Below are 27,378 nucleotides of genomic sequence, written 5' to 3' on the forward strand. Positions count from 1 at the left end.
AGGATCAATTTCCCCCACTGGCCCACCCTGGAGTATACCATATTTATTGCACCTGTAATTTGCCCTAATTTGCACCTGTGTTTGCTTCACCAGTACATATTGATGTTATTTTTAGTTGCTGGCAACTGCTGGAGGATTACACACTAAGTTTTAGTCAGATAGATCTATTACACTGTATTTGGCGTTCATTTGAATCGATCAAGTACCATGATTTGTGAAAAATGGATGAGAAAGAATTTTGTGTAGTGATTAAACATTACTTTTTGAAAGGCAAAACTGCTCAGGAAACCAAAGCTAAGCTTGATAAACATTATGATGAGTCTGAACCTTCAATTAGAATGGTTTATAAATGGTTTAGTAACTTTCGAAGTGGACATATGAGCACATGTGATGCTGAACGTTCTGGATACCCTGTTGAGGTCACTACTCCAGAAATTATTGATATGGTCCATGATATGGTGATGGATGATAGAAGAGTGAAGGTGCGTACATAATATTTTATGTGAACATTTATATAGGAGAAAACTATTCGCAAGATGGGTGCCACGTTTGCTCACACTGGATCAAAAGCATCAATGTGTGAACTGTTGCAAGGATAGCTTGAAGCTGTTTCGGAATCCAGAGGAACTTTGGCATCATTTCATAACAGTGGACGAAACATGGATTCATCACTACCAGTCTGAGACCAGGGAACAGTCAAAATAATGAGTTGCAAGCAGGGAATCAGCACCAAAGAAAGTGAAAACTGTTCCTTCAGCAGAAAAGGTTATGACCACCGTCTTCTGGGATGCTCGTGGCACAATCTTCATAGACTTCTCGGAAAAGGGCAAAACAATTACCAGAGTGTATTATGCGACTTTGCTGGATCGTTTAAATAATGAAATAAAGGAAAAACAACCACACTTGATTCTTTTTCACCATGACAACGCACCTGCTCACTCTTCTGCAATTGTGACCACAAAATCATACGATTCACGCTATGAAATCCTCCTCCCCCCACTCTCCAGATTTGGCTCCCTCGGACTACCATCTGTTTCCAAACATGAAAAACTGGCTGGCAGGAAAGAGATTTTCATCAAACAACAACGTGATTGCCGAAACAACTGCCTATTTTGAAGAGTTGGATAAATCATACTATATGGATGGGATCAAAAAACTCTAGCATCGTTGGACTAAGTGTATAGACGTCAAAGGAGACTATGTTGAAAAATAAAAAATGTTTGTCCCGAAAAAATTACGTTTTCTTCATTTTTGCGTGGACTTATCAAACAATCCTCGTAGGTGAAACAGGATGCACACTTCCTATCAGAAAATAGGACATAAACGGCACATTAAATTTAATAACTATGGTAAATCTGGCCTTTCTGATCATGCCTTGAACACTGCATAGAATTGACTGGAAAGGCACCTTATCAGACCAAAACATGATGTGAGGGTAAATTGAAGGTGGTCTGAAATTCTTATCAACCATTCTACTCTTAACAATAATGGTGGCCTAAAATCCCAAGAATATGGATGGTACATATTCAAACACTTTTGGTTTAAGTGTTAATTATAATTAGGACTCTAAGTAATCTAGGATCTTATCTCTAATATAACAATACTCATGTTAAATTATGGATTAGGCCACCATTTTTGCTGTATTAAAATTATCTATATGAATTGGTTATTTCATGATGTTATAAACCGAATATAGTGTGGATGAAGTTTTTTTTTTTTTTTCACTAGAGGTCAGACCAATAGAATAATGGTTGATCAAATCATTGTCACTTTAGCATACTGTTTGAAATGTAATTTAGCTATCTTTGTGTGTACTCCTGTTGATGACCTTAATATGAAGGTTGAAATGATGGTAAATTAAAGTAATTATTCCTAACACAATTGTAGTCTCCATAATTTTACTGAAATAAAAATAACCAGGTGGTAAACTTATTAAAAGAGAGGATAATAAGTATCTATTATTATTTTATAATAATATGCAAATAATGATTGCTTCGGAAACTAAAAAATCTTCAAAAGTAACAGTTTATAAAAACACACCCATCTAATATTGATATTATTATAAGGGCACCTGCATGGAGTGCGAGGACTCATTGTGGGAGACCCAATCTATCATACTTCTCATTTAGTCCATTAACAAAGCACTCAACAACTGACTCTGGCAACCCTTCCACTCATTCACAACTCTCCAAGCAAAAAATTCTCACACCCCTACCAACCACACCTTTATTCAACTTCCAGGGATGACCCCCTTGTTCTGGTCCCTCTAGCCAAGTGCTGAAACATTTCCCCTGTTATAAAACCCTTTAAGCAATTTAAACATTTCTATCATATCCCTCTTTTTCTCCAAATAACCAACTTCTGCAATCCACACACCTACAATCTATCCTCATAGGGAACATTCCACAGGACGCTCACCGTCTTGGTCACTTGCCTCTGAATTCTCTCCACTGCGTCAACCCCAAGAAAACCAGGGGATCAGATTTGAGCACAGATGTGGGTGTATCAAGACCTTATAAAGAGGGATACCAACTTGCTTATCTCTACTTGTTAATGTATTCTTCAATAGCCAAGTAATCTTATGGGCTACCTTAGCAATATGTCCTCTTAACTTTACCTCTCTGTCTACCACCAACCCTAAATCTCTAGCTTCATCTATTTCCTGGAGTACAGTACCAGCTTGTAATTTCTCGACATTAATTTATCACCCATTAACTTTTGCGCATACTGACAGCCTATTTAAATCGTCCTGCAAGCTCTCCATGTTGTCTTGATTAACTATCACTCTACATTATTTTGCAACATCAGCAAACAACTGAATATTTTCTTTCAGGTTATATCCTATATCATTTATGTACAATTTATGTATTATTCATTGGCATATTGAACTACTTAAAACATATGAACTCCCTAGGTGACTGTATATTGGGCTTTTATTAATAATTCCTTTCAGTGACTTCACAGTTGTTTTCAATGGTTCATTTAAAAGATATATTTTTCATAGCTCAAGGGGGAGCCAACTATTACTGAGCACATCCCCAAGTGGTGGATAGGAGAATTACCCCCCAGACATGGAGGTCAGCTGAGCAATAAGCATAGGCAACTCTGACGAATAACCAGCCATGAACAAACAGCGGTAGTTGCTAACAGGATGTGAGGAGCAGGGCTAACAACTCTATCTCAACCAAAACCTCGCATTATCCTATGACAGGATCATGCCATGGTCCTGTGATAAGATAATCAGTGCTGCCATATAAGCACTAACCTCAGCTCTACTAAAGAACGCTCTCTACAGGAGCAGCAACTAGAGAGTACTCTTCACCAGGTGGGTGATTTGATATAGCCCAATCAACGGCTGGCAACCTTAGCCATGTACTGGTTATTGCTGCACCTCTAACACAGGATTAGCAAGCTGGTTAGAGTATTCTGCTAAACATCTCTGGATTTGAAATTGAAGCTTAATGACAATATACTATCAAATGCGGGCTGATGCACCTGATCCAGAACCACAGGGGACAGGTGAAAAATTGGCTATGATCCTCAAGAAGACATTTTCACATCTCAACTGTAAACATCAGAACACTACATAAGCTGAGCCCACTTGAAGAGGAGCTGAAATGCTTTAGATGGAACATGATCAGAATTTCAGAGATACATTGGACAGACAAAGATATGGTAGACCTAAGTGAAGCAAGAATGTATTACTTTGGAAGAAGAGATCAGTAGCACAAAGGAGTTGCAATTATAATCAGAAAATATCTCAAACACCATCTATTCAAGAATCCTATCTATCAGATTTAAAGCAAAAGAGAAGAACGTTTATATCAAAATTATCCCAATATATGCACCATTTTGTAAAATCTCACATGATAAGTTATTCTATAACTTATGATGCTCGGTTTTACAAGGGTCTTAAGTCAGAATAATACATAAGATATAATGTAAAGTTGATATAAAGCATATATGAAAATTTGATTAAAATGTATAATCTATGTATGATTTTGAAATTACCTGTAAAACAACTGTGCTTGACACAAAGAAAAAGAATTATTATTTGTTAAAGTAATGAGTCAGCAGAAAAGTTGCCTAGATTAGTAAAGAACAAAAAGGAAAGCCCTAAAGGGATAAGTCGCAGAGACTTGAGAAGGTTAAAATTCACCAGAAACAAAGACTTCGGTAAAGGCGCGTGAAACTGACGTCGACACGCCTGAGGATAAGCGCAAAGAATGCAGAAGTAAAGAAAAAGAAAGGAATGGATATTAAGTGACCTGGTGAGTAGGAATTGAATTCCCAGAGTAGAAGTTCTGAAGCACAGAAGCTGCCGTGCTCTCAGCAACCATTGGCACTTGTGGCCAGGAATCAAAGGAAAGGTCTCGCAGATGAAGTCCATATCTCCCCAGAAATTTTCCTGATAGAAAAGCTTCCAGTTGTTGACTACAGAGAAAATGGAAAAGGAGGACATCGCTCGTAATTCGTATCAAGCCACCATAAGGATTAAATGCATTGCCGAGATGTATTAGTGAGAAATAGAAACATCATAATCAAGACAGAAGAACGAGGTATCCTGATAGAACTTTCACTCAATACAAAAGACTGTTTGTAAAGGAAGATCTGCAGTAAGTTATCTAAATTGTGTATAATACTGTATTGTATAGCAGTGTAGTGTATAGTATTGTATTGTAGAATAGTGTATGATAATCAAGATTTAGATAGGCTAGGGAAGTATACCCATAACTAATTGTTGTTTAAAATGTACATGCTTTTCACAGTTAGAATAAATGACTTATAAACAACGTGCTGATCTGATACTTGTCAATCGCTATCTCGAAAAATATCAGAAACCTGTGTGCTAGTAGGAATTTGCCATGACTAACCCAAGTATTGAATAAGATAATGATAAATTTCTGTTAAAGTCACGAATCACTACATTTATTCCACATTTCAATCCCTCACTCTCGGAAGTACAGTCTGGCTGGCGGCAATCGGTATCAAAGCCAGCCATATGTATGATAAAGATTAAGGCAAGGCAGAAAAGGGGAGAATGACAATTCAGTGCGAGTTAAAAACAAAGGAAAAATTTAGCTCTATGTAGTACGTAGATTACAAAAAATAATAATATAAATAAAACTCTTATACAAATTTTACAATTTCATTCCCATGGAGAAGTAGAATATACAGAATTCTTGGAACAATTGCAAGAAGAAATAGACAATGCAAACAAGAGAGACATCCTCATACTCTCCTAAGATTATCAAGATGAATAGAAAAGTTGGACTATTTTCAGATTCTTACACATATTATTATTATTAAGAGAGACCTCCAAGGAGTCAGAGACTCATTGAGGGAAGCCACATACTACACACACCAGCTATCATATTTATGTTATGGGAAAATTTGGAATAGGAGAAATAAATGACAGAGGAGAAATGCTACTAAATTTCTGTAAATTAAATGTCATGTTTATCAGCAATACAATGTTTATCCTAGGGGGAAAGCCATAAATACACATGAAGCTCACCCAGAATGGAGAAATCAAGAACTGCACATACTATATATTAATTAATAAAAGATTGAAAAGCTCAATTTGAAATGAAAAACCCTCCAGAAAATTGATATGGATACGGAACCATAAACTCCTTACAGCCAAAATAAACATCAAATTTATCAAGAAGAAAGCAACTCCCAAAGCAAAAATACTAGACAACATACTTTTAAGTATTGAATTAAGCATTAGTATGGAGAACTGATTACAGAGAAACTTGGAGCAATAAAGAGAAGATATATGAAACCGCTGGAATTGATGTAAAGAAGAATTGCTGGACAGTAACAATGATCTTGGGTGATTTCAAAAAGAGTAGCAATGTATAGGCAACTGGAGACATTTTGGAACTAGTAGAGAAGAGAGAGATAAAAAATAAGCTATCAAAAAAAAAAAAAAAAAATACAAGAAACAAGTAGGAAGAAAGAAAAAGAAAGACCCAGTGATTGAATGAAAAAGTAGCGGAATGCAAAGTTGCATTTGAAAAAATGAGATCAGAACTTTCTACAAAACAATCAACAAAACTGCGAAGAGCTACTTCTTGTACCCTATAATTATGCTCAATGGTGACAAGAAACCAAACAAATAGAAATAATCTGAAAAAAAAAAAACACTTTTCAGAATTACTCAAAACTAAGATCATCTTTCATCAGGCCCATCTTACTGCACAAATAAATCAAACAGAATCCAAACCAAAAATTCAGAAGAAGAAGAAATTATCATGGCAATAAAATCAATGAAGATTGAAAAGGCACTTAATGAGCGCTAAGTGAATACAATAAACAATAGGAATAATTATAATTCATCCACAGTTAGCATAAATTTGGAAAAAAAATTACAGTATAAGCTATACTAGAAGATAAAATCATCATAGTTAATAAAACTTAATTGCTTAAATTTTTATTTAACGTATAAACATTTGATTGAGCTACTTTTTTACAAAAAAAAATTAAGTAAAGATGATTGAATCATGCTCGACTTTTTCATCTTGTGATGAAATTTTCAATAGCTGGCGATCGCTTTATCAAGAATTCGGCAGACTTTGAAGCTTTGTTCCATATCAGGATCAGCATAAACAACATTTCTTTAGCATGCTCAATGTGATTGAAAATTAGCTCAAGTTCTTTTGCAGTTAGCTTCTTAGTCGTAACATTCTCTTCTTATTCACACTCCTTATCTTCTTCTTCATGTGCATGCTGTTCTTCTAGTTGAAAGAGATCCTTCTCATTTAACTGTTCTGAATGGGAATTGAGCAAGTTTTTCACATTTTCATTACCCACTTCATTAAATCCAAGTTCTTTTCCAATTGTGATTTCTTCAATAATGTTAGATCATGGATTTTGCACACGACAAATTAACATAGGCTTGAGTTTAAAGTCGCCTTCTGCACTGCCTGCTAATAAAAGCGTAAGACGATGTTTAGATACTTTGTATCCTCGTAGATGCTTCAGTTTTAGCTAGGAAAGTTTTTGTTGGCATATGCTTCCAAAAGAAACCAATTTCGTCAAGTTGAATATTTGATAATCATTAGTCACCCTCCTGAATTATGCTTTGCAATTCTTCAGGAAACTTGGCTGCTGAATCTTTATCAGCACTAGCAGATTCCCCAGTTATTCTTATGTCATATAGTCCAGTTTGATTTTTAAAACTGGTCAAATCATCCTAAACTCACAGTAAAGCTTTCACATTCCTCTTGAAATTTGGTCTCTTTCAATGAGGTAAAAATAATGAGAGCTTTTGCCTAAATATTCCCTGTACTAAGAGGTATTCTTTTTTGGTTATAATCCTCAATCCAGAGTGATAGAAGATGCTCCATCTCAATTATTAAATGGCTTCTATTTTGGGTGATCTGCATGCTTAAAGAAGCAGTAGCAACTTTTCCTTGTTCTTTGCTCTTATTTAATATAGTCCAAACTGTAGACTTGCTGTATTCCAGGTCTTGCACAATCATTGTATTACTAGCGCCACTTTCATGTCTCTTAATGACTTCCAGCTTTTCTGCTCGCTGCAGATTGGCGGCAAAAAATTTCGCATAACATAAAAAAAATCACATTAATAGATTAATCACTCAACCGTACTAATTGATTATCGCATATCAAATTTGCATTAAGTGAGGTTTTCCTGTAATGACTTATGGACATGTCACGGCTAGTACAATGGTTAATGATAGGCCTTAAAGGTTTCACTTTCGAGGAAACCTTATTTGCAGTAATTAAAAATCTAATTCTTAAATAACTAACTATTAAAAACTTATGTAAGACTTTATGTAGCATAAAGTTATTCTACAGTTATTCGTTTACTTTGGCTTATGTTCCTATTCATCATGTGATTTATTTTGTGTTAATAAAAAAAGATTCACATGTGCCAAGTGAATATTTTGAGTAATTTATAAACTTCTTTTGACTGGCTGGTAACAAATGAGTCCTAGACTCCTTGGAGGTGCTACATAATAAAAGTGTATTATTGCTACTGTCGTCATATTATATAGTAACTTCCCCTCCCCCCATATTTTCCCATATAACCACTACCGTAGTGCAATTGGAAGAATAGCAGAACATTGCGCCCTTCGATTGAAAAAAACCTGGGTTCGATTCTCGTCTTGAAGAGGGGAATCCTTATATGGGCTTTTTCAGTTGAAGGTGAATTAGCTGATCTCATATGGTGGTAGTAGGGTTTTTTTTCTCCTGGAAACTTGGATTTTTCATCCTGCATACAGACAAATCGACCTTTAGAACACATACAATTTACAGACAAAAAATACTGTTGTTGGTGATGATGGGCGATAGATGGTAGGAGTGTCGTAGTTGGATAATTAAGTAGTAGTAGCGGAGAGGATGAGATGTATTTAGTCAAGTAGAGTGGTGTGCCCTCCCACGATGAGTCCTTGGACTCCCTGGAGGTGTCACACAATAATAATAATATTTTCCTTGTTTCTTGCTGAGGATGGGAAAAAGGAATGCCTTGTTGCTGTTGTCTTAATTAGTATTTAATAATCATTTAATGTATCTGTTTAACTCTGCGTAAAACGATATTTGCCTCCATAGTGCTAGAACGCCAGAAAAAAAAGAATGTTATAGGTTTGAATTGCAGGCTAGAGGAATTTTTTTCCTAGGCTTTTTACAGCCAGTTCTCAAGTTAGTCAATCTTTGGCACAGGCAAACAAGATTTTTTCCAGAGAATTATGTTTTCAATCCCATAATTCAAAAATTGACCACACCCCTCTCCACTTTTGCAAAATAATATATGACCACAAAATAGCAGCTACTTGCCACACTCGCTCTCTCCCTCTTTAATGCATAGGAAAGCACTTATAGCTTCAAGCTCAGCTAGCAGTGGTGTCTAGGGATGATTACAGGCTGCCTACCACTAATCTTCCAAAAAGCTGGTTTGGTTTCAGAGAACTCTGCCAGCTCTATCTGGTATCAAGGGTTACAGGATTTTTAAAGCATAATTATTTTTAATATGTAAAATTTATTTCTAATATTACTATATTCAGGTATCTGCTTTGACTTAAAAAAAAAGTAAGCATCTTAGCTGTAATAATTATAAATAAAGTGAAGAAAGAGAAAAAGTGAAGATGAAATATTCTGTACCAACATCAACATATGTAAGAGAAAACAATGCCCTATCTATTATGTAAATCCTACTACAAAAAATTGGAAATCTAAAGTATATTAATGCCATAGATGAGCTAAGCATCATGTGATATGAAATCCTCCTCTAACCAATAATAAGTTGGATGGAAGCCTCACATTTATGATGAAAATCACTTACCGCCTACAGAGACATTCAGAAACATTATGCCCATCGTGGGATTCAAATCCAAACAATTCTGGCAGGTGGTAATGCTATCTTTCAGCATTTCCACTCGGGAAAACTAGCAACAGCAGAGATATAGGAGCATATAATCTGAATATATTCATGGTAAAATTATGGAGACTATTACTGTGTTAGGGTAATATCTTTCATTTTGCAGCAATGTGTTGACTTTCATATTAAGGTCATTATCTGGAGTATGTGTGTAAAGAGAAACAAGTTACATTACAATTCAAACAGTACACCACAACATCACTAATTTGGTCAACTGTTACTCTACTGGCTGATCTCTGGTGAAAAATGCTAAATTTAGTAACTATGGCAAAGTTTGCCTTTGTGATCATGCCCAAGTACATTAATGGGCATGATTACCAATAATATAGAGAATTATTTGAAAAAAAAAAAAAAAAATCGTTGAACTGCGATAGAAAGATATGGGCAATTTTATGTTGTTCTTGATCTCTGTAAGGCACTTGATCATTTCACAGAATTGAAAGAAATCTGTTCCTTTCATCACACCAATACCTGATATGAGCAAATATTTAAAGGAGTCTGTGAAATTCTAATCAGCCACCCTAAATAATAATGATGGCCTAAAAATCTCAAGAATATTGACAGCGCATATTTCACCCAGAGAACTTTTTTCCCTTCCAAACAGGTCATAATAATTAGAACTACACATACTCCAGGAACTTACTCATAATTTATTAATAATGAACCTTAGCTCATATTTGAAACACTGACCTCCATATTAAGGCTATCATCTGCGGCGATATCAACTCAACTTTTGGTCAACTGTTTTGATTGCTGGTGAAAAAAGCTAAATTTAGTAACTATGGTAATCTGGCATTTCTGATTATGCCTGGGATACTCTACACAGAAGTGAAATGCACCTTCATTACATTACACCAAAACTTGGTATGAGCACCAATTTAAAGGAGTCTGAAATTCTAATCAACCACTCTAATCTCAACAATAATAATAGCCTAAAAATCTCAAGAACATGGACACATAACGTTTTCCTAACAGATCACAATTTGATCATAACAAAGCTCAGAACTTATTTTAAATACCAATTAGGCCACCACCAATGCTATATCACTGAAGGTTAATAATATAATATATACTTGATCTCAGCCAAGTAAAGCAGGACTATGATGTTTTTTTTTCAACCACAGATCAGGCCAGCAGAGTAATGGTTGACCAAATTACTTCCATATTTGGTCTATATAGCAGGGTTTCCAGATTATGTAAAAAATCTCCTTGGATCACCTGTGCTATTCTATGCTTGCTACCTTTAATGAATGGGAGTCACATAAACTGTTTCTCATTTAACAAATCATGCACTACAAATAAACAGAACTTCAAGAATATCTACTTTTGCAAAAGACAATCATTTTTAAAAATCATAGAACTTGCTTACCTAGAAAACTGTCACAAAAAATAATGTTAAAACCATTTCATTTTTCAGATATTTTTATTACTGGAATCAGTCAATTGTATGCCACCATACAAAGCAAGTAGGTGCATAAGACAACTGCAAAATCTCTTTTCAAAATGTTTATTTTGTGCTATACTAGCCATATAAGATGACTACAAAATTTACATGTACCACTGACAGCTTCTTACGCATTACCTTTACTTAATATAACGTACACACAATCACCTCAGGTGATATCTGTAGTGCAATTCAAATTTTTGCATATGAGATGATTGGCAAAACTGTTTGCTATGTTTATACCAGTCTTTGGTTTCATAAATTGTAATTCACATGAACACCAGTAAAGTTTCATTAGGGTTAAAAAAACTAGCTTGTCCTACTGAATACATTTATTAAATACAAATATTTATATATAAAATATATTAATATGCCAAAACATTATTAGAACACAGTACTTATGTCTAATATAATATTGCTACAGAGCATTAATGCACGAGCTAGTTATCTCTCGAAGATGATTTTCACCACCAAATTCAAAGGTTTTTACAGTCAGAGTATATGAAAACACCTGATTTTACTTTTTTTTTTTTTTAACTTCAAATATAGTCTTATACACCAACACATATGGTGTTTTTTGAATTGCCTCAGTTTGCCTAGAAAACTGTCACAAAAAATAATGTTAAAACCATTTTATTTTTCAGATATTTTTATTATTGGAATCAGTCAATTGTTGCACTAAGTGAATACCTATATATGTTATGCTGTAATCACAAATCTATTACAGCATGCTGCAAAATCTTCAAGTGAGAACTACAGGTTCCTTTCCCACCACTTTCAACTGTGAATTAAAAACTACTATGAAATATTGGAAGCATTATGTACTAAACATTTGAATTGTCATTATACTTCTTTATTAAGTGTTTTCACCTTAATCAAATAGATATGTTGGATATAAACCAGATGTAAGTGCCATAACCTTTTAAAAATAGTAAATCAAGTCGCAGCAAATGAAAAACTTGAAAGTACAAAACATAACTGACTATACTCTTCCCATTTTGGGAAAAAAAAAAAAAAAAAAAATCAAAGAACTGTAGTTCAAGACAGTTTGGATATAAATTGACAAAGATGGTGAGATATCAATTTATAATTCAATGTTATAAAATACCAAAAACTCATATGAAACCATTAAAATTTCACATCCAGTTTCAAATTAATGTTGTTCCATTTCCTTCAAAATCTTTAAGCTGCAGAAATTGTTTCAAAGTGTTCTGTAAGAGAATAATAACTTACACTGAACTGCATGATCAATAGCAAAATTTCCTTCTATTTTACATGCATGTACACAAAAATGGAAATAACTTAAACTTACCTTGATATAACAGATGAAAAGTAACAATTATTAAAACAGCATGGCTTAACAATACTTACCATTGCTTTGTAGTAGGCTTTTAAAGTGAAAAGTAGTACTTAATTTAAATACATAATAATGAATTAAATGTTTTTAAAAAAAAAAAAAAAGAATATATATAAATATATATATATATATATATATATATATATATATATATCTCACCAATTGTTAATTCAAACTTCATCATTACAAATCTGTGATTTAAAAATTTTTAATTACACATTTTAATTCTTAAAATGTAAAAATTTCATTAAAATTATTTATTTCTACTGGAAGGATAAAAACAATTTTTTTCCTTATATATTCTTCAAAAATAATCTGTACCTGAAAATATATCCCCCTTTGTAATTCACCTCTAGCAAGAAATACATCAAAATGTATTTAATTTACTTAAGTGTGTTGTCACTACCTGTTAGGTAATTATTACACTCAATGTGTAAAAAATTTATCCATTGTCGTTGAAGTTTTAGTGGTTATGCAATAAGTGAAAAAGAAATCAATAATATGTTAAAAGCAATTGTCTATTTTTAATTAAAATATTTTCATATTTTAAACTCTGATATGCCAGCTTATGTAAACTAATTTAAAACTGCAGTTCTATTATCTCTATACTCGTCTCAAACAAGAATTACATTATAAATAAAAATAAAGAAAAGAAAACATGTCCCATATTAAAGGCATAAATTTAAGCACAAAACATTTTTTTGTCAAATAAAAAACACTGAAGATACATACGACTTGATCATTGCCTTAAGAGCTGTTTTCCTTTCTCTTTCCACAAACCAGTCTATGATATAACCTGCCATTTTGGGTGCTGTACGATATAATTTAAAGAGTCTGTGATAATTGCCCATACACCAGGCAGAACAAAGTTCTAATGCATGAGATACAACCAGGTTTTTCTTTTCTGTGGGTGTTAAAGATGCCAGCACAGTTCGTAGTTCTAACGAGGGGAGAAAAGTAATTTAAATATTTATAGTTATTAAAAAAAAAGTCAAAACTTTTGGCTAGCCAAAATATTTTATGGAGCATTTCAATTGAATTAATTGCAGTATATATATTGCATTTAGTAATTCCATTAATATGTTAATGAACATAGACTTTCACCACAACATAAATGACAGTTCAGGGTATTTTATATATATATAGCATAAAAAGATTTGACTACTCCTGGATTCAAAATTAAAAAGTGAAGAATAAGCAGCAATAACTTAAATAAGAAATACTTTTGCTCAAACAACTATTGCTACTCAGGGTGAGAAAAGTCTAACTTTTGGATTGAATATGCCAATGCAGCATGGAATGGGATTACAGCAAAGTAAGTGAATGGTCTTTGGAAGAAGCTGTCTGAAAATATACGTTCATATATTCACAGGATTTAACAGACAATCTTTATAAGAGACTGGTGACAATATAGTGCTGCTAGATAAAGAGCCGAAGTTTGACAATAAAGATAGAACAGTTAGTTGAAGAAGAGCTCTCAGACTTTCCAGAGCTAGTAGAGAATGCAGGGAAAAGAGAGAGAGAGAGAGAGAGAGAGAGAGAGAGAGAGAGAAAGCAGAACGAGAAGTGGAAACCAAGTCCCTAAAAAGTTTGCATGAAAAACTTGGCAGATACATTTGTCTTTGTTAATAAGGCAGTCCAACTTGGTTGAAAAAATAATGGATTGCAACATATACACGTTTGGCAAAATACGAGAATGATGCAGGGGGGGGGGGGGGTGCTTAAGGGTCAAAGCTGTATAACTGAGAGGAGACCTCCACATAGCCTTTAAAGGAATGTGGAGAACCGACCAGGGCTTCTGACCTAATGTCCAATCCTCACCTTCTTGTGGTGCACCCTGTGGGGTATCTACTTGGATACTGAACGAACGAGGATGGCTGCCAATTTGGGATTTAGCTGACCAAATTGTATTCTTATTGGTTAAACCAAAATAAAATATGATGATACAACATGACAAAATTTCATGCCATCTGGGGCGTCGCCCAGGTAAACAAGGACACCGTTGTTTTCGCCAGGGAACCAGGGCGAACAGCGAAAAGTCAGCTACTGGAACAAATCTGAAAACAAACCCCAACTCAACACCACCAGAGTTAAAGATCAGTAATATCAACGTAAGAAGCCTGAATGGCAAAAAAATGGAGCTAGCTGATGAATTAGATAAGTACCAGATCGACATAATAGGGGCGACTGAAACAAAAAAGACCAAAACTGGTGAGATCTTTCTGAGCAATAAATACAAAATGTTATATTCAGGTTGAATATTATAGCCATAGTATTCAACACAAAATACGAGGCTAATCTTCTTGAATGGCAGTCAGTTTCAAGTAGAGTAATGTGGGCAAATATGAGAATGGGGAACTCAACAATGAGACTTATTTGTGCCTATGATCACACAGAAGGTTCTACTAAGGTAGAAGTGGAGGAATTTTTTGAGGCTTTAGAAAAAGCAACTGACACAATGAAAAAGGAAAAGTTGGTACTTGTTGGGGATCTAAATAACAGAGCAGGAAATGATTGCGAGACATACAAAAATATTTTGGGAAAATTTGGAGAAAAGAGCAAAGCTAATAATAATGGCAAATATCTGTTGAATTTCTGCTCAGGACATGGACTGGTTATTACTAACACCATGTTCCAACATAAAAATGTGCACAAATTCACATGGAGAGAAGAGGCTAGGAATAAGAAAAGTTTCATTAAATATGTTATTGTTGATAGTGATGTTTTCTCCCTGGTGCAGGACACCAGAGTGTACAGAGGATTTGAAATTGGAAGTGATCACTATTTAGTCTTGAGCAGGATAAAACTGAATTTCATATTGAAAAGAATAACATGTAAGAAAGTTTTAAAGCGAATAAAAGTTGAGCAGCTCTCAGATGTGAACTGTAGACTAAAATACACAAAGATTATTGAAAAAAAAATGAAAGAGTTTGAGAATAGGAATCAAACCTTGGAGATTCAGTGGCAAACTCAGAAGAAAACATTGATTGATTCTGCCAGAGAGGCATGTGGTGAGGTTGTCTGCAAGGATAAAAAAAATCAGAACTCCCTGGTTGACACAAGAAGTTAAAGAGGCAGTGAAGGAAAAGAAGAAAGCATATCAAAAGTTCCTGTCAAATAAGTCAGCTTGTGCTCTTAGAGAATATAGAGACAAATGCAAGAATGCTAAACACTGGGTAAAACTAGCTAAACAAAAGTCATGAGAGGACTTTGGCAAGAATATAGAAAATAAATATCAAGAAGGTGGCAAAAAATTCTGGAGATTGTTGAAAAAGCTTAGGAATGGAGGAAAGAGTGCTGTAAAAGGAGTTCGAGATGATAAAGGTGACACGAAAACTGGAGAAAAAGATATCCTTGAAGTTTGGAGTAATTACTTTGAAAAACTGCTAAATGAAACAAGCAGTGATGACAGCACAGTGGTAAAAAACACTGACCAGGCATGCGGGCAGGAATGTATATCCATACTTGAAGTAGAAAAAAGCCATCAAAGGCTTAAAATGTGGAAAGGCAGCAGGAGTAGATGATATTCGACCAGAAATGGGGAAGTATGGTGGTATAAGAGTCTTACAGTGGCTGCACTGCATAGTTCAGAAGGCCTGGACAGAGAGACGAATTCCCAATGATTGGAGTACAGCTCTCATAGTACCCATATATAAAAAGGGAAATAAAATTGAATGTGAGAATTACAGAGGTATTTCCCTACTGAGTGTTCCTGGCAAGATCTATGCAAGTATACTTGAGAAACGGTTGAGAAGAATTGTGGAAGAAAAGCTTGGTGAAGAACAAGCTGGATTCAGGCCAAATAGAGGCTGTGAGGATCAGATCTTCACTTTACGGCAAATAGTCGAGAAAGCATGGGAATATAACAAAGATCTGTATTTAAGTTTTGTCGATTTGAAAAAGGCATATGATAAGGTGCCAAGAGAGAAGCTATTCAATACGCTGCAGTTATATAGTGTTAATGGGGCATTATATCAAGCAATACTTAGTCTTTATTTGAGTTGTAAGTCAGCAGTTAGAATTGAAGGAAGTACAGGAAGATGGTTTGATGTTAAATCTGGTGTGAGACAAGGATGTACATTATCCCCTCTGTTATTCATTATCTATAAGGATCACATTATGAAGGAAAGTGGTATTAAACATGATATCAAAATTGGAGACGTTAATGTCAGCTCTTTGCTTTATGTGGATGATGTTATACTTCTAAATAAATCTGCTACAAGTCTGCAAGATTTTCTGACTAAATTGAATAGCTGTTGTAATAGATATTGTATGAAGGTCAGCAATAAAAAGACAAAGACAATGAAAATAGGCAGAATCATTGAAAATGTCAACTGTGTTGTGAATGGAGAACCTGTGGAACAAGTAAAACATTTCAGCTCCTTAAGCACGATTTTTAGTGAAGATGGTAAATTAAATATAGAAATAGACAACAGAATCAGCAAAGCTGGTATGTCAGCAGTAATCAGCAAAGCAATAAAAAGACAAAGACAATGAAAATAGGCAGAATCATTGAAAATGTCAACTGTGTTGTGAATGGAGAACCTGTGGAACAAGTAAAACATTTCAGCTCCTTAAGCACGATTTTTAGTGAAGATGGTAAATTAAATATAGAAATAGACAACAGAATCAGCAAAGCTGGTATGTGTGAAGTCAATTGAATAAATTCATATGGAATAAAAGAGAAATTAGTCGGAACACTAAATTAACTGTATACAAGACAGTGTTCAAACCAGTTTTAACTTATGGATCTGAGAGCTGGGTCAGAAGAAAACACTTGACCATAGACTAGAGACCACAGATATGAGAGTCCTGAGAAAGATTATAGGCATGAACAGATGGCATCAATGACAATATCATATTAAAAACGAGGATATTAGAAAAGAACTTGACATTGTCAGCATCCAGGAATGCGTTAGCAGAGCTAATCTCAGGTGGTATGGTCACCTAAACAGAATGGGCAAGGAAAGATTAGCAAAACAAGTGTTCTCTGCCAGGTTGGCAGCAAAACGACCCAGAAGAAGACCAGGATATAGGTGGATTGATATGGTACAAAGTGCCTTAGACGATAGAAATATATAAGATCTGATAATGTTGGAGTCTTGACAAGTAATAGACTAATTTGGAGGAAAATTGTAGATAGGAAGTTAGTAAAGATATAATTTTTTCATGTAGTGCTATCATATCCTGTACACCCCTTGTGGGTACATGGCAGGAATTTGATGATGATGAGAGAATGATGCAAGCTGCAATTGCTTACTACAGAGAAATTTATGCAGAATAAAAAAGGAAGCCTGTGCAGACTAGGCTAGGTATATAATATACACATTTTTCAAAAATCTCACTCTTGCTGAAACATTATCCAATGAAGATGAGCCTAGATCTTCAACAAATTATGCATCTGGTTAACCATCCTAAGAACATTTTGAAAATTTGTTTATGACTTAGCCTCCCCTGTCCTTTCTGATGTACTGTCCAGTTAATAAGCAGCAACTTTGAAGAATTGCTTTCTCCATGTGTTTCCAACTGAGTGTTGTACTGTATACAGAAATTTAATGTTATGATTTGTATACTGGATTATGTCACTATAAACAAAGAGTAAAATTAGTTAAAAAAACACAACAAAATAGACCTATGCATTTCAGCATTCAGGAATGTGAAATGTTAACACATGCCTGAATGCTGAAATATAGTGATTTTTGAGTTAAGATAGGATTAAAAAGCCAAACTGCTATTTTTTCTGGCGAAGTTAAATTAAGGGGATAAAAATCTCTTATTATTTTACAGCCAGTATGTGAAACTCTGAGATCGATAGTTCTTCAGCATGAAACTCTTAGATCATAGTTTTAGATCTCAGAGTTTTGCACACTGGCTGTAAAATAATAACGGATTTTTATCCCCTTAATTTAAGATGGGATTGTCGAAACAGAACCCTCAAGTCAAATAAAGTCAAGGACTGACTTAATTTGGTAGCTCCTACCTTAATAGTTAATTTCCATCTCAAATCTACCTAACTACACCTACTTTTAGAAATCAACTTTCAGCTTCCAACTTAACTTCTAACTTGCTTAGAATAGTAAAGATGTTATGTGTTTTGTGTAAAATTCATCTACCCCCCCCACACACACACATGTATGTGTGTGGGTAGATGAATTTTATTGCCCAGTGTGAGACCATCTGGTTTATTGGAGACCTGAAGTGGCTGGATCAAGTTCCATTTGGTCGTTAGCATAGGATTTCCAGATTATCTAATCTTTAGTCCATCCAGAACACTAACAACATACAGAAGTTTACAATCATTTACAGGTAGATCATATTTAAGTTCAGTCACTCTGAAATCATACAGCAGAAAGTGTCTTCCTTTTGATCTTCTTGGCATAAAAATCAAATTTCTTTTCATTAAATGTTGCTTTTCTGCAATTCAACTTTTTATGTTTCTTGGAGAGTTTAATAATGATGATTCCAACAAGCTTTCCAAATGCAGTAATTTCAGTTATAGCAATACCAAGGTACTTACTATTAGTAATGATCTTACATAGAATGAATTTCCTGCACTTCATGAAAGTGACCCATGACATGCTGACAGTTACATCATATTAAATAATGAGAAGTTCAAAGCCCATGTCCCCCCCCTTGCATACATAGAGCAAGACCTGACCTTAACTTCACTAAGTGGGAACAAGGTTGTCAAATGTAACAGAAAAAAAATGCTAAAAGGAGATGCCAGTTTGATTACAAAAAAACATAAATGCAGAAATCAAATGTTCTAATGGAAACTCGTTTTGTTGATGATGAAACATTACAATCCTCCTCACTTGACAAATCTTGCACCATACAAATCACCACAACGTACAGAGCAAAAATCTCTGCAACCCTAAATTCTGATCTCCAAAACATTCTTTAATGGGGCTCATATAACTTGTCAATTTCAATGCCTGCAAATAGTTCTGCCTCATTTCACAAAAAAAGAACCATATTCTCCCAACCTTACCTTTGACAATGCCCAGATCTCTAGGTAAGATGAAACTAGTCTTCTTGGAATTACCCTGATATCAGGCCTCTCTTAGCATAAACATATTACGACCATTGCCTCCTTGGTATACAAAAAAAAACTAGGATTTCTATTTTGCTCAAAGCATTACTTTACCTCAGAACAGCTATTCATCTTATACAAACTATGCAATTCAGCCACTGGAAGACTTTTACACTTCCATACTTGAGCATTTCTGGTTGAATATCATCTACTCTGGCTGCCTTTCCACATTTCAGGCTTTTGATGGCTTTTTCTACTTCAAGTATGGACAGTATTCCTGATTGCATGCCTGTTGAGTGTTTTTTTACCACTGTGCACTGATTGTTTTATTTAGCAATTTTTTGAAATAATTTTTCATACTTCAAGGAATATATGTTTTTGTCCAATTTTCATGTCCCCTTTATCATCTCTAATTCCTTTTAAAGCACTGTTTTCTCCATTTATGAGCTTTCTCAACAACCCCCAGTTCCCAAAGGTTTCTGGAACCTATAATCAAGTTTTGATGCCCTATACAAAAGAAGCAAAGAGCATCTGTTAGCACCACAAGATGTTCACTGCTTTATGGCACTCATCTCATAACTGACGTATGCGAGGGAACCAAGTTTGTTGTCAAATACAGACCCCAAGAGCTTGGCTTCTAGTGCATATGAGATGAACATTTTGGAGTTCTGGATCAGGATGAAGACCAAGTCTGTGATAAAAGCTCATACAAACTGTCTTGTTGTGAAATTCTGAACCATTTGCAAGTGCCCATTCTGACAGATAGTTAATGGTTCGCTGCACTATCTTTCATGTAATGAGGGTCGTTACATGACCCTCATTACACAAATGATAAGAGATCGTAAAGTCCTCCACATAGAGGATATTAGTTACTGTTGGGGAAGGTGTTCTATTATCGAGTTGACCATAATTGCAAAAAAGCAATCAACTGTTGCACAACTGAAACTTATGGAACTACCTCCTCTTGGTTTGGGAGAGAGAGAGCAGAGTCATATGCTTTTTCCATATCAAATAAAACCAATACTAGATGTCTGCATTTTAGAAAGGGCATCTCTAATGGATGCCTCCAGCTGGACTTGTTCAGTAGTAGAATATTTTTGGAAGCCATATTATGTTCTGCAAAAAAATTCCCCTTAGAAACTATAAACGAGAGTTGATCATTTTATCCCAAATCTTGTACAAACAGCTAGTCAGAGCAATTGGATGATAGTTTATTGGGGATTTTGGATCCCTCTTAGCTCAGGAATCGCAATAATAGCCTTTTGCCAAGTATTTGGAAATCTATGCTTACAGAAATTTTGTTGTAAAGGTGCAACAGTTGATCCCTAGACGACAGTGACAGATGTCTTATCATCTCGTAAACAACATTATCTGGTTCAACAGCAGCTGGACAGTACTTAAGCAGTGCAGTTTTCATTTCTTGTTTATTGAATGGTGTGTTGTATTCTTTAGCGTCATTCGAAGAAAGCAATTTATTTTTCTGCTTTGCTTTTTTTGGGTAAGGAACTCAGAAGGGATAAGATGTTGCTAACATTTAACTAAAAATCTCCCTGGATGTGTTGCCAATTACTGTTAAGTCAGCAAGTGGTGTATCTGCCTTAAATTTTCTGGATTTTTTCCTATATTCTTTGTTGTTGTGCATCTTGTTAAAGATGTATATTCGATTCAGGTTTCCTTCTGGCTCTCATGATGAATGTGGCCTGCTCAGGCTGGAGCACATCTAAAGACAATTAGAGTTGTTGTTATGGACTATGCAGAAAATATGCCAAGTTTTCTTCTGAGCTTCTTTTGCAGCTGTGCAATCGTCATTCCACATTGGATTAGGAAAATGTGGAAACCAACTAGATGTTTTAGGAATTGCAATTGTGGCAACTTGTATCATAGATTCTATTAAATGATTCATTGCACTGATGATAGGAGGTGAGCTGACCATCATAGAATTGGTAATTCTGCTAATGAAGAAAAAGTGCACCAGTTAGCTTGCTCAATTTTCCTACGATTGAATGGAATTTGTTGGAAGCAGGTATGATTACCCACAAGGATGGAGACTCCTCTGTGGGTGGGTCCATCCACTGCCATGTCCTTGAAAATGTTGGTAACATTATGGAATGCTGGATCACTATTTGACTTCAGGTATTTCCTGGAGGCAGAAGAATACTAGTTTATACAGAGTGTTTCAAAAGGGTGTATACAACTGTGCAGGAGAACAGAGAATAATTCAAAGGTACGAAAGCTAAGTGAGTGTCATAATGTAGTGAAACACATCAATTATTGGTCACATAGTGTTATAACCAAATGAAACACTAGATGGCATGATATGTCACATGATTTTGAAAATGATGACTTTCAATGGTGCAGAGCAAGCATGTTGAGTGTTTTGGTTTGAGAAAATGAAGTCTGAAACAAGTTCAGAGGAATTTCCATATGCAATACGGCAAAGAACCTCCTAGTAGGTGTACGATCTACATGTGGCACAAGAATTTTGTGGAAACAGCCTGTTCTGATCATCATCCAAGGTCAACAGAAGGCTGCGTGCTGCCGATGCTGTTGTGGAAAAAGTTCAGGAAAGTTTCAAGAGAAGACCTGGAAAGTCAACCAGTTGGGCATCTCATCAAATCGGAATTCCACATGTGACTGCGTGGCATGTTTTACAACAGCGTGTACATTTAAGACCCTGCAAATTTACCCTTGTATAACATTTGAAGAAAGACAATAAGAAAACATGCCAGAATTTCTGTACAGAAATGATTAATAGGATAAAATAAAATGAGGACTTTTTGGACACGATCGTTTTCAGATGAGTGCACTTTTCACATAAGTGGGCAAGTAAGGCAGAATTTGGAGAAGTAAATATCCATATGCCATCACAGAACATGTTCATGGCACCCTTTGCATCATAAGAAAGAAAAAAGCGTATGCACTCTTCTTTTTTTGGTGTCTACCATTACTAGTGGCATGTATCTGGACATGCTACTTGGATGCCTAATACCACGACAGGCAATTACATTTCCAGCAAGAGAGAGCACTCCTCCTTACCCTACAGATGTAAGGTTGTGCCTTGATACCAGTTCCAGGCAGATGGATTGGTAGAGGAACGCCTGCAGCATCATCACCATATTCCCCCGACCTTACACCATTAGATTTTTTCCTTGTGGGGCTTTGTGAAAGATCGAGTGTTTGTACCATCACTACCAGCCAATTTGGATGAGCTGTGCTCCAGAATTACTGCCACCATTGCTGAAGTTATGCCAGATATGCTCTGCCATGTGTGGCAGGAAATTGATTACAGATGGAACATCTGCAGAATTACTGGAGACAGTCAAGTTGAACTTTAACTGGCTGTGTTGAAATTCAAGTGTTTACACTACATTTGCATGGTAATAAAAATAGTTCATTATCACTATTTATCTTCTATTGTCATTCAAAGTTGTATACCCCCCCCCCCCCTCCACCCTTTGAAATACTATGTACTTCTGCATGAGAGCTTTTATGCCATCCATATTTTGTCAGAATTCAAGACAATTTCATCATAGGAATGTTTTCGTTATTTCTTTTTTGGTAGTATCAACTGGATTCCTATGTTGAGAGGTTTTGTTTTCATTAGTCAAAGTTTTTTTTTTTTTTTTTGAGAATTGTGGACAGCAAATATCCATCTTTTCTTTTCCTTCTGGTAAAAATACCCAAGATGTCATCAAATTTCACTTCTATGGCAATTGTTATATTAACTGTAATCTTCTTCCTGGGGGGGGGGGGGGTTCACACTGTATGATGGTAGGCTCTCAAAGGATTTTCAGAGGCATGTCTTTGATCCTCTATGGTGCACATTCCAATTTTTTTTATTTTATTTGTAATAAGAGCATTATTATTTTTTTTAATAAGAAGAATTGTGCAGTGGGACCATTTTCAGTATGCCTTCCAGATTGAGTCCATATCAATTTTTCTCCTTGATTTGCTCTACGGAGATACGAGCAAGTTATCTTTCACGAATGTTATACATCTGAGAGGGTGAGATTGACATACAAGATACATGTCAATGTCCTGACTGATACTTTCTTTACAGTTGTCTTCTTGGCAGAAGAGGGTTCAGCAGATGTTCCTACTGTTGAGGTATCCCCTTTTTGTCCTTCCACCTTTGGCATGATCAGGAGTATGCTGGATTTTCTCCCTCGCAAGTTAGAGCATTTCGGTTTCTGTTCTTACAGTCTTTATTCTCACGACGTTCCTGGTAGGAACTACACATACCAGCCACTGAATTAGAAACCTTTATCTCAATTTTTTCTAAGTTTCTTGGTCCTTGAGTTGAGCAGATTTCAATGGAAACATCAAGGATATCCAACTCTGGTAGTATACCTCTAGAAAAGATTTAAGTTTTGTGTGAGGTAACTAATAAGGGCTGCTGAGAGGGGGGGGGGGTGACATCATTGATATTGCAACAGCAAATGTTGAGTCTCTTCTGAAAGAACTTGAACATTTTAGAAATAAGTGTCAAGATGTTTCTCTGAAGCTACACTTGTTGCAATTGAATTGGGTATAACCCCAAATAATTTAATAAATAAATATTCGAAAGACTTAACATCATCTCTGAAAGATGAAACCTATCACATAAAAAAGATTTATAACGCCACTTTTAAAGATGTTATACCAGGACTAGATTTATTAAATACCATTTATAAATTTCAACTTCACGGTGTTGTTCCCGAAATATGTACTTCAATTAGAATTTTTTGTACAATACCAGTAACAGTTGCCGAAGGTGAAAGAGCATTTAGTAAACTTTCAGCAATAAAGAGCTTCAGTAGATTATCAATGCTCCAGGAAAGATTAAACGGCCTAGCTTTGCTATCAATAGAACATGACCTGGCAATGAAAATTGATTATGACGAGGTGATTAAAGATTTCGCTAACCATATAGTGAGGAAGTGGATGAGGTAGATGAGGTAATAAAAATTTAAAAATTCTCTTTTTATTTAATGTTTGTATTTCATATGTTATGTAATGTATCGAATTTTGAATTTATTGTACACTTTTTTGAAATAAATGTTTAATGTTTTATATGACTTTTTTATTAAACAAAAGTGATGCACTTTTTTTAAGTGGGGCCCGGACCACAGACTTGTCACGGGCCCTGACTAATTGGCAATTTCTCCACTACTTTGATAGATGTTGCATGGAATAATTTCTCTGGTTGTGCTACTGTAGCTGCTTCAATAAAGATATCTTTTGAACACAGTTTCTTCATGGATCTTGGAGATCTTGCCAACTTTTCCAAACCCTTCTGCATAAAGAAGTGACAGTTTCCCTGTTGAATGCATGATTACAAAGTGGTGAATTTGTAGCAGCCTACGATGTCTTTTTTTTTTTTTCTTACTTAGGTTTACACTGTAAAGCAGAGTAGTGGAAATGCAGTAGAGGAAGGTTTTTCTTGATAGAAAATGGTATGTCAATGAACTTCTTGAGCTAGTGGAATTCTGTAGTGAATAGTCATACTTGTTTCATTGAAACTGTGTGTCCCAGCACAGTTTATTATGGGTTGGCTTGAGGACAGCAGCATATTTCTAATGGAATGACAAGCCCAGAGCTCTGATTTAAAAACTGAACTTGGGAGGCAAAAGTGAATGTACAGACGAACTGTTCCTGAAAACCAACATTATATACAAATAAGAAAACTCCTGCATGAATAATGGAGGTTAATTTCCCAATGAAAGATGTTTAATACTGTAGTACAGTAAGAGTTTACCATATAGAAGACCAACTACTGTGACAGAGCTATGTGAATCTTGATCCTATATCGCACATCATTAAAAAGATAATATTTTGAACTTTGTATTTCTCAGGTTTATCACTATTTTAGGCAATACTCTGAATGCACTTTCATTAATATTTACATTTAATATGTCTGAAAATAATTTTCATTATGGAAAATGAAGAGAATAATACTTAGATACGTACCTAATGTGTTTTTAGCAAATATGTAATATAAGATACGGTATCCAGTAAATTCTAGGCAGTTGCCAGCTCCAATTTCTGTATAAAGAGCTTTCAGCTGGGTTTGACACTGGTTGAATTCCTCATGATCACCCTGTGCAACAAATAAGATCATTAAAAGATTATAATTAAAAAAGAAAACAATTATAATCTACTACTTCTGGTTTGGTGGCAGTAAATAAAACAAAACAAAACAAAAAAAAAAACAGTTGGTAAAAATACAAGAGATAAATTATGCTTGTAGCTTCTGTCAGTTATAGTTTAAGACAATCACAATTAAGCAATTTAACATCAAACATAAAAAAACTATTAACACCGCAACTAGTCATGACGTCTATAGATGTCATGTATCCAGTTCGTCATGTATACAATCGTATCCAGCTAAATCTGGATACGATTCTGTAACACCTGTTGAATAACATGGATAAGAAGTGCAATTTAGTTTCACTATTTCATCCACCTTGGCTGGAAGGAAGATTAATAGTGAGAATTATAGAACAGAGCAAGTTTTTCTTCTGAAAACAAACTAGCCAGATATAAGTAAAAGAAAAAAAAAAAAAAAAGTAAGGTGGACTGTGTTGTGTAGAATGGTCATCCACAATGAGTTCTGAAATTCTGTGAAGATTGAATTTTAAAATTTTAAATAGTAGGTGGTACTTTCATGTAAAGCAGTCACAGGAAATTTTTTACAAATTTCCTGTGACTGCTGTACATGAAATGTAGTTATTGCAATCACGGGAAAGAATGTTTCTGTTTGTTATGCTATAAATCTTTTCACTTGGGCACAGCTGTGATATTCTGATTTCCCAATCTCATTCCAGAAATTTCTGTCTTGGCCTTCTACCATATTGTCCTTAAACTATTACCAAAAATCATTTCAAGAAAATGCTGTGCCTCAGATGTCCTATCCATTTTTTTCTCTTCTATATCATGCTTTTCCACAGCCGCTATTCTCTTGGAATCCAGGAGACCAAATCTGTACACAATAATCCAAGCTTGGTCTTACCAATGCCTTATAAAGAAGTAAAATGACTTCCTTATCTTTAGATGTCAAGATTCGCTTCAACATTGCATTTATCCTCTGAATTGAATTTGCAACTTTTGCTGTGTGACCTTTGAACTTCAAATTCCTATCCACCAACACATCAAGATCCCTCGCCTCCTCAGTTTCTTCTAGCATAACCCCGTGAATATAATATGCCACTGGAAATCTCATCACAACAAAGTGCATAACTTTACACTTACTAACATTAAACTGACAGCCATTTTCGTTTGCCGAAATTTCCAGCCTATTCAAATAATTTTGTAAGTGCTGAATATCAGTAGCAACCATGATTGCTCTGGTAATCTTGGCATCATCGGCAAACAATTGCGCATCTGATGCTAGTGTTGTGACGTTCTATTTTCATGTAATGTTCTAAATCCGCCATCTTGGTTAAAGTCACTCTTATCAATATAACAACTAATTGCAAATTGATCACCGATCCAAAAGTAGAGAAATTTATAATTACACTGCGCCACCCTATTTTTAGATTAGTCTATATAAAATAGTAGGATCAATTCTTAATTAAGTTAGCAGTCTTCTCATTTATTTAGGCCGAATTATTTACTATTCCACTTGGGGTTCCTGCAAGATTCGAATATTTATGAACGGTGCAATAAAAGGGAATTCAGGCAAACACAATATTTAGATTAACAAAATAAAACATTTAATATATGATATATATAACAAATACAAGAATTCTGCTTTAAAATGAAACAATACAATCAACTTAATACATCTTGCTAAGTCACTCATGCCAATTCAATGTTCTAAACTTTCACATACAATTCACAGCTTCAAAATCACAAGCTTTCTTAACTCAAGTTAATAAAACAAAACTTCTTATTTAATCAGTCTCCACATATCTATCAGCTGTACTTAATGTTTAAATTCACAGGAAGCACTAATCAAGGTAGACAATATTCCAAGCAATCTTATTTCGGACTTTGAACTTCGAAGATATGTTAATGTTAGAATAAACAAACAAGTATGACTACTCTTACCAGATACAATCTTCAATACATCTATTAATTGTGAGCACACTTATGAATTAACTTATTTACGTTAGCAGAACACATTAATAAAAATTCTTCAACGATTTTAGCTG

General features: G+C 34.9%; 1 protein-coding gene across 2 annotated transcripts in view; it reads right to left on the reverse strand.

Moving 5' to 3' along the window:
* The window catches only part of LOC150097088 (leukocyte receptor cluster member 8 homolog), a 347,020-nt gene that overhangs the window by 28,451 nt on the left and 291,191 nt on the right, over positions 1–27,378 (reverse strand). For both annotated transcript variants that reach the window (XM_090407668.1, XM_090407667.1), the window contains exons 15-16: positions 25,193–25,322; positions 12,943–13,150 (exon numbers count right to left, since the gene is read on the reverse strand). In XM_090407668.1, the coding sequence (XP_090263794.1) occupies positions 12,943–13,150; positions 25,193–25,322 (338 nt within the window). The remainder of the gene's footprint in view (positions 1–12,942; positions 13,151–25,192; positions 25,323–27,378) is intronic.

Source organism: Typopeltis vanoorti, chromosome 17 (assembly GCF_054136105.1).
Source record: "Typopeltis vanoorti isolate ZY-2024b chromosome 17, IOZ_Tvanoo_1.0, whole genome shotgun sequence".
Lineage (NCBI taxonomy): Eukaryota > Metazoa > Arthropoda > Arachnida > Uropygi > Thelyphonidae > Typopeltis > Typopeltis vanoorti.